The sequence below is a fragment of the Astyanax mexicanus genome, chromosome 24 (genome assembly GCF_023375975.1).
Source record: "Astyanax mexicanus isolate ESR-SI-001 chromosome 24, AstMex3_surface, whole genome shotgun sequence".
Lineage (NCBI taxonomy): Eukaryota > Metazoa > Chordata > Actinopteri > Characiformes > Acestrorhamphidae > Astyanax > Astyanax mexicanus.
The window spans coordinates 17931963-17943929 of record NC_064431.1 but is presented as its reverse complement, the minus strand read 5'-3'; the positions used below and the strand labels follow the sequence as shown (position 1 = coordinate 17943929).

At 38.8% G+C, this 11967-nt stretch overlaps 1 protein-coding gene across 5 annotated transcripts in view; it reads right to left on the bottom strand.

Moving 5' to 3' along the window:
• plekhg5a (pleckstrin homology domain containing, family G (with RhoGef domain) member 5a) overlaps nt 1–11967 on the bottom strand; it is a 109743-nt gene that overhangs the window by 46376 nt on the left and 51400 nt on the right. For all 5 annotated transcript variants that reach the window (XM_049471570.1, XM_049471569.1, XM_022682666.2 and 2 more), the window contains 3 exons: nt 3846–3987; nt 3052–3151; nt 713–773 (listed from right to left, as the gene is read on the bottom strand). In XM_049471570.1, the coding sequence (XP_049327527.1) occupies nt 713–773; nt 3052–3151; nt 3846–3987 (303 nt within the window). The remainder of the gene's footprint in view (nt 1–712; nt 774–3051; nt 3152–3845; nt 3988–11967) is intronic.

Here is an 11967-nt window from a genome sequence, read left to right as displayed (position 1 = left end):
ATGCAATTATATTTATATTAGTGTGTCCATTAAATTACTAGTATATACGTGTAAGTTTGAGGGAAGATAAAGCCAATGGAGGGGGGTTTAAAAAGGATACATAATAAACTACTTTTTTTGCTTTATTGTAAACATCTCAGTTTGGTTGTAAGGATTTCTGAATTAGAACTTAATTTGCTGAGTATAAAAGGGCTTCTTCACACCTGTAGTTGGTTTCTATGGTCTGGATCAGTTGATGAGTTTGTTTACTTGGAGAGTTTTCTCCTTCTATTTGTTTTTTTTTTTACACAGGCATAAACCTAAACGCACCAAAATATGTACCAATTTTCAAATGTGACGTGCGAGCAGTGATCGCTGCACATACCACACTCTATGTAAACAGTATGGAGCAGCAGAGACAGTATTTGTTCATAGCAGTATATTATTTGGCTAAAATACTATATATAATATAATATAAAATATAATACAGAAGTGATGTGGGAAAAGAGTACCATCTACCCACACAGAGAGAGCATGGCCAACTGTGCTCACTCAGGCTCCGGCTGCTGATGGAGAAGCAGCACAAACAGTGTCTTAATCTGCTGAGCCACTCATAGCCAGTTTTAAAAGGGTCTTCACACGGCACAATTGCACGAACGGGTCTTTTTGGATTTAAATACCTATATAAAAATCACTCCTTTTTATTAATCTGACTTAGCCTAAATAAACTCACGTCTGTGTATCGTCTTCTTGCTTTCTTCTTCACTAGTTTTATAGGCCCACTCTTGCGATCCCTGGAGAAAACACACACAAACATTAGAATGTACTTTATTAGTAAAAGAGTTCCCAAACTCTGGCACACTGTGCTCAAAATGAATACAGGAGACCACGGCATTCCACCACAAACTCATTCATCAACATTTTACTGAATAATACTAATTACATTAAATAGCTCAGTCTGATGCAATGTTTAAACCATGAGCAAAATCAACTTGAGCTTGCTTCTATTTTTGTTTATTTTCAGTCATGTCCACACATATCCCTCCCTCCATATTTGAAAATATTTCTGTCTAAACGGAGATGAAAACCCTAACATGAGCAAGGCAGGAAATGACAGATTCTAAATCTAAACCGAGCATTATATTTATCATTTTATTTACAGTGCTGTGAAAAACAGATTTCTTTTGGTTTTACATTTTTGTCATACTCACATTTTTCTGATTATTAAACTTTATTATCAAACAAATATAACATTTTTAAATTGTTTTATTTATTAAGGGAAAAAAACTATCCAGCCCAATATGGAAAAAGTGTTTGCCCAATACATTAACTGTGATTAATCATATTTTTTAAGGGCTGAGTCTAATTCCACATCCAGGCCTGATTACTACCAGACCTGTAGAATCAAGAAATCTATTAAATAGAACCTGACTGACAACATGAAGCATGCCAAAATCTATAGAAATTCAAAAACAAATGAAAAAACAAAATTATTGATCATATATTGGTCTGGAAAAGGTTACATTTCTATGGCTTTGGGACCCCAATAAACAACAGTGAATGCTATTTTTCACAAATGGAGAAAAAACATGGAACACTGAACCTTCCCAGGAGTGGCTGACCGACCAAAATTTCTAAAAGGGCATGGAAACTCATCCATGAGGTCACAAAAGAACCCACATACAGAACTGCAGGTCTCACTTGCCTCAGTCAAGGTCAGTATTAATGATTTATTAATAAGAAAGAGACTGGTCTCTTTGGGAGAGTTCCAAGACACTGCCAATAAAAAAAAAAAAAAAACAACTGCCCATCTCACATTGGCCAAAAAGCATCTTGATTATCCCCAGAATCTATTGAAAGGTGTGTGCCCCATTATATCTGGCATAAAACTAACACATAATTTCAGGAAAAGATCATCACACTGAACATGGTGGTGATAGGGTGAATGTCTGGGGCTGCTTTGCTGCCTCAGGGTCTGGACAACTTGCTGTAACAGATGAAACCATGACTTCTGCTGTTTACCAGAAAATCCTAAAGGAGAATATCTGGCCATCAGTTTGTGACTTCAAGCTCAGACGTGCTTGGGTACTGCAGCAGGACAATAACCCAAAGCACACAAACAAGTCGACATCTGAATGGCTTTAAAAAACAAAACAAAATAAAGGTTTTGGAGTGGCCTGACCAAAGTCTGATTGAGATGCTGTGGCATGATCTTAAACAGGAGGTTTATGCTTGAAAACCCTCTAATGTGGCTGAAGTAAAACAAATCTGTAAAGAAGCGTGAACCAAAAAATGTGAAAGACTCACTGTCAGTTATCATTACAGCTTTATTGCAGTTGTTGTTATTACTTTTAGGGGGAAAACACTTTTTCACAAAGGGCTAGATTGGTTTGGATCCTTTTTTATTTCCTTAAAAAAATAAAATAATCATTTAAAATGTGCTTTTTATATCTATTTTTATATCTTTATCTGATATTAAAGTTTTTTTTAAGTGTTTGATAATCTGAAAAATCTGATCTAAAAAATATCAGTATGACAGAAAAGCAAAAACAAAAGAAATCTGTATGGGGCTAAACACTTTTCCACACCACTGCATATGTGGAAATGTAAAATCTAGTACTATATATGTGTGTAGACACTGTAGTTGTAAGTGCTTCAGTATATAGAGAGGTAAGGAAGTATTTGAGACTCGGACAAAAACATGCATGCATTGTGATGTCAGTGTTATTATTATCAGTGATTATAAACAATGTTTTTGGGTGGACAGGAGACAAAAACCCACACAAAATACCAGTTGGTACAGTATAAAGATCCGGACGCATGTGAACCGGGCCTCAAAAGTGCAGTACTAGGTTTAAAACCACATTCAGATTCTCAAGCTTTGGTCTTACAGTTACTAGAACTGCCTCAAACACAGTCCACCAGTTCAGAGGAAAAGTCGGACGGGCTGAGGGACACAGGATGACGCCACTGGAAACTACAGGAACATCCTCTTTCACTACACAGAGCCCAAAAGAGTGCTAAACCAAGGGCAGGATGTAGAAATAAACCAAATAAAAAAGCAGAACTGACCCCAAATCACAGCCCCCCTCCTCCCCTTCCTCCAGGTCCGAGGGGGGGCCGGTGCGGGGGGGACAGGAGCGAGTGGACACTTTGCGGGCCAGGATGGAACCTGCAGTTGGGACAGGAAGAGAGACAACATGAGCATCCTGTCATAGACTGATCTGATCTAACTTTATCTACACACACGGACACACACACACACATACATACACACACACAAACACACTTCACACCAGGGCTGCTTATTGGAAAGATACCACCACTCTCAAGTGGGCCGGGTTTAAGCACAAGACAAGTTTTTACATTATTATAATTTTTTAATTATTAATCAATACTGTGCTTTTTTCTACAGAATATTATATTGATACAAGATCGCAAAACATAATCACTAGTGGTATCAATCAATTATAAAAATGTAATCAGATTAATTACAACAATCTTCTGTGATTAACTGTGATTAATCGCACCTGTACTTCTTAAGACCAAAAAAGGTTTTTATAGTGGATATTTAAATGTAAATAAATAAATAAATGAAGAAATGTAAAATGGAATTATATTTCTATTAGTTCTACACGTTGGGCGGGGCAGGGCAGATTACGGAGGAAGATCGGGGCAGATTATCACGTGCGTTAGCGCTTTAACGTTAAAAGCAATAATAATAACACAATATTTTTTAATCACACAGTAATGATCTTTAATTTATATTAAAAGTTTCTCTGGATTAGAAAAGCTGGACGTCCAATTATATTCCAAACTAAACAACACAGAACCCTGTTCTAGAATTTTCTAGAGAAATCTCGTACCTTGTGGTTGCAGATCGAAGCGTGGGTGCCTGTCAAAGTGCATGTTGCCATCAGCGGCAGGGTGGTAGCGGGAGTCACATGACTCACACAGGTGCAGCGGGCTGCCGTCCCTCAGTTCCTGACACAGAGGATGGTGGCACACCTGAAGGAAAAACAGACAGAAAACATTTTAATTAAGATATTTATTAGCTAAATAAGCTAACTAAAGCTAAGCTAAGTAAACAAAATCTTCAAATTAGCACTGGTTGTTAATCTAAACAGATTTTTCTCCTGAAAACTGTTTATTTGGGTGAGTAAAACGCTTTCGTTTATTTACAGTAAGCTTAGAGATTCCCAAATTTCTCCAGCACTAGGACTGGAACATTAGCATTAGAATTAGCATTTAATTGCTAGCGGTTTATGCCGTCCGACAGCGCTACACAGAGAAACCCGAGTGCTCCAGTAAGCCAGGGCGATATTACCTAGTGGTTTGTCCCACATAGCTTGTTTTTACACGGTATATGTGCAGGCTACAGTCTGATATACTCCCTCTGGATGGCAAAAGAGCTAGCACTGTAGTTAGCGGCTAATGCTAATGCGGCTCCAGCAGTGCTAGCCAGAGACAGCAGCAGGCTACAGGCTGATAACACTCACCTCTGAACGGGGAAATAGTGGTTAGCGGCTAAAGCTAATGCTACTCCAGCCCAAGTGCTGGAGAAATAAACTAAAACTTCTGTATAACGCTGCACTTCAGCGTGGCTTTACTGCTTTACGGTGCACCGGATTATAAGGGGCTCTGACCATTTTTGGAAAAATGAAAGGATTTAAAGTGCACTTTATAGTGCAAAAAATACAAGACTCAATTCACTCAATTCACTTAAACCGGGTTCTGTTCTCCTCCTGTAAAGCTGCTGTTTTGAGGACATGACTGTGTGACAGCAGTGAAACAGTCCTGCTACAGCAGGTCAGGACCAGGCATGTTTACGTTATTATAATCTGAACACTGAACAGTAGGACTACTGCACAGTCTCATACACGACACTTTCAGACTGGAGCTGATTTTTCTACTGTTGTTGAGCTGCAAGAGTTTCAATAAAGCATTTATCACCTGATTTTAAACCATTTCTCTGTTTTTTAACAAACTTAACATTAGGGCTGGTTATTATTTTAAACTGTTCGATACAGATACCCAAAGAAATACTTTTGTTGATACCTTTTTCTAAATTTTAGCCATAAAATACAAAAAAGCAATCATTATTCTAACACAATGCATTTATTTAACAGCCTACTTGAGTAATCTCATCCTCATACTGTCACCATGAGAGACTGACAACTTTCTGGATCTTGAACGAAAACAAAGAGAGTGTTTGTGACGCTTTATTAATAACAGCATTTCTTAAAGATTAAACTATAAATCTTTCTTCAAAACATATTACTGAATGCATTTCAGATTTTAATAGTTCTTTTTAAGAAATAATAGCATTTGATTAAATTAGATTTATTTTAGTGGTGTGAACTTAAAATTAATTAAAATCATGATTTATTTTTTAAATGCTGGTAGAGAGCAAGTGAGCGAGAGAGGGAGAGAGAGACAGAGCGAGAGAGGGAGAGAGTGCAAGAGAGTGAGAGACAGGACAAGAAAGTATGAGACAGCACGAGTGAGCAAGAGACAGCGCAAGAGAGGGAGAGAGAGCGAGAGGGGTAGAGACTGAGCGAATGAGCAAGAGACAGAGTGGTCGAGAGACATCATGAGTGAGCAAGAGACAGAGTGGTCGAGAGACAGCATGAGTGAACAAAAGAGCGCAAGAGAGGGAGAGAAAACGAGAGATGGGAGAAAACGAGAGGGGGACAGATTGAGCAAGTGAGCGAGTGACAGCACGAATGAGTGAGTCATAACCCAAGAGAGTGAAAAACAAAGCAAGAAAGTGAGAGACAGAGTGAGCGAGCAAAAGACAAAACAAGTGAGCTAAAGACAGCACAAGTGAGTGAGAGACAACGTGAGTGACAGAGAGAGAGAGAAAGAGAGATACCATGAGTGAGTGAGGGGGAGAGACAGCGCGAGTGAGTGAGAGACAGCGCGAGTGAGTGAGAGACAGCGCGAGTGAGTGAGAGACATCGTAAGAGAGGGAGAGACAGTGTGAGACAGGGAGAGACAGCGTAAGAGAGGGAGAGACATCGCAAGAGAGGGAGAGAAAGCACAAAAGAGGCAGAGACAGTGTAAGAGTGGGAGAGACAGTGCGAGAGAGGGAGAGACATCGGAAGAGAGGGAGAGACAGCACAAAAGAGACAGACAGTGCAAGAGAGGGAGAGACAGCGCGAGAGAGGGAGAGACAGCGCAAGAGAGGGAGAGACATCGTAAGAGAGGGAGAGACAGTGTGAGACAGCGTAAGAGAGGGAGAGACATTGCAAGAGAGGGAGAGACAGCACAAAAGAGGCAGAGACAGTGTAAGAGTGGGAGAGACAGCGCGAGAGAGGGAGAGACATCGTAAGAGAGGGAGAGACAGCGTGAGACAGGCAGAGACAGTGCAAGAGAGGGAGAGACAGCACAAGAGGGGGAGAGACAGCACAAGAGAAGGAGAGACAGCGTGAGAGAGGGAAAGACAGCACATATGAGAGACAGCACAAGGGAGAGAAAGCACAAGTGAGCAAAAGACAGTGCAAGAGAGGGAGAGACAGCGCAAGAGAGGGAGAGACAGCACAAGTGGGGGAGAGACAGCACAAGAGAAGGAGAGACAGCGTGAGAGAGGGAAAGACAGCACATATGAGAGACAGCACGAGGGAGAGAAAGCACAAGTGAGCAAAAGACAGTGCAAGAGAGCAAGAGACAGAACAAGAGTGAAGGAGAGAGAGAGAGAGCGAAAGGGAGAGAGGGAGAGACAGAGCGAGTGGGCGAGAAAAAAGAAGTACCACATTTTTTAGACCTTTTGATACTCAAATACCATTTCGGTCTGTACCTTTTTGGTATCGAATTTTGATACCCAGCCCTACTCATCATAGTATGAAATATGATTAATAAAAGAACATTTTCATGCCTGTCCATTCCTAAATAAAACACTGCTCAATTTCACTTCTCGACTTATAAATCAGCTTAATGAGAAAGAGCTTTTAGATCATTCTCACTCTACAGGTAAGTTCTCCTCTCCTCTACTGGATTCATAGCTTCAAGCAGTGAGATTCATTCATTCTATTAAAGTATATTGAACTCAGAAGCAGCAGGAAGTTAAAGAGCGGAAAGAGAGAGAATAGAGAGAATCGAGAGAGAGATAAAACCTCTTCCCTGCACTTCCTGCTATTGTTCATTTGATGAGCCGTGAATCTGCAGCAGCGGGTGTTAACGCTCCTCCACTGAAGGACTGGAAATATTACATATTCAGTTCTGTTCACATAAAAAGCATAAAATGCTACATGATACAACTTCTCATATCTACCAAGAAATTTCCACAATCATTTATCATATTTCCAAATGCGAACATAAGAACACAGACAGTTATTTGATTATCTGAAGCTCTCTCGTGAGACCCATCAGCTTCTAATGGAGGTCAATGTCCTGTAAAGGGTCAATGTCCCATATTTTCCGGCATTTGAATTTTCCCCCTGCCAGCATTACTCATTAATTCATTTTACATCTTCTTCCTCAACCTTACTTTAACTTTAACGGCCGCTAATGATCTCCAAACGGACAGTAGGACAAACGACAAAGTTAAAGTAAACACATTACTTCTCTTTTTACACAAGTAAGAATAGGTCAATTAGCTGTTTAAGAGCTCTGTCATTTTTAAGTAAAAACATGTATACGCTGAGCATTTACCAGTTAGTTACATAAGTGTTAGCTTGTGCTAACTGGCAAAACACAAACAAGCTAGTTCACGCTTACAGTGAAGGAAACAAGGAAGGAAGGAGACTGATTTTGTAAGTTTGCCCACTGAAATGTTACGGGTAGGCCTATTTAAACAGTGTGAGATCAAAAATAAAATCCAGAAAATTACAGCGTATAAACTAGATACATTTATTGGCACATTTAGAGCAGAAAGAGAGAGAATAGAGAGAGAATAGAGAATAGAGAGACTTAATACTTGGTGCCGTTTTTTTGTAGTTGATGATGACATTTGCACCTATCCAAAAAGCTAATTGAAGCAGGATCCAAACCCACACACACACATTACAGTTTTACTGCTGCTGTAGTCTTTCACACTGTTTAATCAAGCGATACCTGGACATCTGTATCTCCCACTGTTTAAACACAAGACAAACCAGTGTTGGACAGCACATTCTGATTGAAAATATATATGTTATTTGGCTCAAACTCAACAAGAGATACCCTGGACTCAGTAAAGTTAAAGCGCATTTATCAAGAAGACTGTGCATACACACTGCCGAGAGGGGGTGCTTTTCATGGCGGGGGTGCAGATTTAGGCACTACTATGTTGCCAAATTCAGCATCACTGTCTTCTTGATAAAAGCGCTTTAACTTTACTTACAAATACGCGCCGAGAGGAGGTGCTTTTCCTTTTCCATCATTTCTTAAGAGTCAGTATAGCTTAGCTTAGGACAGCATCTTGTTTTTTTTTTTTTCTAAAAAAAAAGTTAAAGCCAAGAAGATGTACGTATGCACTCCTGAAAGGGGGGTGCTTTTCCTGGCATTGGTGCCAAATTCAGTACAACACTGATTCATACAGTATACTGGAGGGGAAATTAAAACGGTATGCATTTTTCACTGTGAAGCGCAACGTAGAATAGCACTGCCAAAAAGGCAGATACAGCTGGCTAGCTTATATTAGCCAGTTAGCATAACAAGCTATTACACTGGAGTAATGGTAGCTCAGCTCTGTGGGGTCAAATTCTCTATCCTGCTTGGAAAAAACGAACAGAACTTTATCTGAGGAGCTCCTGCTGCTGTTCCTCACTGTATAAGTGTTTCTATCTGAGTAAAATAGAACAACTACCGCAAACAGCAATTATTCAGTGAGAAAAGAGATAAATTGAATTGTGCAATCAATCCATAGGTCAGAGAAAAGTTCCACTTGTCCCCCAGATGAGCCCAGAATCGGTCCTTATGGATTTTTTTTTTTTATATTTAGTTTTGTAAAGGAAGCAGTGTTGAATTTGTTGCCGTATCTCTTTTTAATGTCTATTGTTTAAATTCTTAAGCTGTTTTTCTGCTAACAACGTTCTTCATATATTATTTACATAGTAACCTGATACTAACCAAAGCCTTAATTTAAAGCCTTAGTGTTTTATATTATATGTACTTCTAACAGTAGAGTAAGTCACAAACCTATATTAAAGCCCAGTCATGTACAAATCCCAAAAAATAAAAAAATAAAATAACAAAAATACCATGATGTAACGTAAAAACAACCAGAATGTGTTTTCTGCACATTTGAGTGAGCAATGGGTGCAAATTTATCTAGCTTAACAGAGCATTCATCAGAAGAGGTGTTAACATATATTTGGGCATATACTGTATGGAGTAGACTGCAGTTGGACCACAAGAGCAGAAAAGGACAAATGAAGACTGCTGCTCCAGACCAGAACGACTCAAACACAGAAACCCACCAGCAGCAGAACCTCCTGCAGGAGCCAAAACAAACAAGTCTGCTGGACTCAAACAGAGTGACTGAGCAAACGTCTGGAGGATTCTGGGAGAAAAATAGCACCTCAAAAAAGAAAGCGAGAGCCAGTCAGACCCAACCAACAGGAGTCAAAAACCTCTTGGACAAATTGAGCAGATACCAATAAGATGAGCTCATCATCCAAGCAAAAAACAAAATAACATAGCATGAAAAAAAATAGGTCTTAATTAGCTGGTTAACGATTGATAGCATCTTGTTCACGATCATTGTCAGGAAAAGCCAGGTGATGCAAAACTCAAAACGTCTAAATTCTATTGCTGCATCCCAATAAAACACATGGGCCATTTGCTTGTTGTAACTCTTTTAAATTAAAATTGTATTCTTTTTTAAACTCTTAATATAATAACTCATATACATAAATATTCAAAACATGTACTGGTCAAACTCTTTAAAAAGCATGTTTAAAAGCAAGTCAACTAATTCCTTCATTTTCTCTCAAGAAAGTGTTTATTTTACATAAATGGTTGACTGCATGTTCAAATAATTGATATTTATGACAAAAATCACTATATATGGATGCGCATTGTATTATTGTAAAAGTTGCAAAGCCATTTTATTTCTTTTCAAGAGGACCCAAACCTAAAATTGATCAAATTTAATATCATGCAATTTATTAAACAAATGAATAAATGATGAACCAAGCAGAATTTGTGAAAAAAGTGGTTTACATGAACTAATATTCACATTAATAAATCAATAAATCAGGGGACAATACTCATTCCTGCTACTGCAACTCACTCCTGTTACTGGCACTCATTCCTGTTACTGGCACTTGCTCCTGTTACTGGCACTCGCTCCTGTTACTGGCACTCGCTCCTGTTACTGGCACTCGCTCCTGTTATGCTCCTGTTACTGACACTCGCTCCTGTTACTGGCACTCGCTCCTGTTACTGGCACTCGCTCCTGTTACTGGCACTCGCTCCTGTTACTGGCACTCACTCCTGTTATGCTCCTGTTACTGGCACTCGCTCCTGTTACTGGCACTCGCTCCTGTTACTGGCACTCGCTCCTGTTACTGGCACTCGCTCCTGTTACTGCAACTCGCTCCTGTTACTGCAACTCGCTCCTGTTACTGCAACTCGCTCCTGTTACTGCAACTCACTCCTGTTACTGCAACTCACTCCTGTTACTGCAACTCACTCCTGTTACTGCAACTCTGTCCTTTCCCAAAACATGTATTTTAAAAATAAACAAACAACATCTAACAATTAATTTAGGTAACAGGAATGAGTGTTGAGATTAACCTCCTCAGTAACTCATAGTTACAATAACATCAAATGCACATAAAAACAAATGAGGGAGCTTTCCCTCATGGTCTTCAGAAAACCAGCTGATGGTTGATAGTGTATATTTAAGGTCTCAGTAAATCGCAGAATCCACGGGAGATCCAATTTAAACCTACTGTTACTTACACAAGATAGCTAATGTTAACTAGCTCTGTAAACAGAGCTGTAAGCTCCACCTGTGGGCGGTCCTGAGCCAAGGTGAGCGAGGCCATGAACTCACTGGTTGACATCAAACCCAACATCTCTCTGATCAACTCGTATTTCTGAGGATCTTCTTTTACCAGCTACTGCAGACAGTGGAGGCTGAGAAACACTTTCATATGCAGCATGCATATACAACTCAGAGAGACCTATAGTATTTCACAAAGAACAAGAAAAAGTGGATTTTAGTGGAAGAAGATCTTTAATCACAGTTTTTATGCATCTTGGCATGTTCTCCTCCACCAGTCTTACACACTGCTCTTGAATAACTTTATGCCAAAATTCAAGCAGTTCATCTTGGATTGATTGAGGTTTTCAATTTGGAAAAATCTAAATCAAATTTTCCAGAGCTGTATATGTGGCCACAGATGTTCACTTCACTCGACATAGTTGGAAAATATTTAGAAAAATCCAATTTGTACATAAAACAGGCCTAATTTATTTAAGTTTAAAGAAATAGTGGGTTTACAGTGCAAATATGAGTACCTCCTCTCTTTCCATTTTGCCATTGCATTGTGGGACAATAGTGTACATCATGACTACACTCAAAAAACTGAACAGTTCTTAAATATGTATCATGATTATTTGAGTACACTCAACTTTTACACTTCACACTTATCTATACTACACAACACATTACTCAAACACTAGTTAGTATTACTAATTACTTATTAGCATAGGTGGAAAATGTACTGAAAAATTGTAATTGAGTAAAAGTACCTTTACTTTGCTAAAATTCTACTCAAGTAAAAGTAAATGTACCCATCTAAAAATCTACTTGTGTAAAAGTAAAAAAGTACTCAATTTAAAATTTACTTTGAGTAAAAGATACATAGTTCCTTTTATTTATTTAATGTAAAAAAAGTACAAATCATAATAATAACACATCATTCTTTACTGTTAAAAAGTTATGGTTATACAGGTGACTATAAATCGTATTTTTATAGTTTTACAGTTCATTATTATTTTGTAACATCCAAGCAGATTGTTTAAATGTTCCCAATAAAAACTTAAAGAATTATC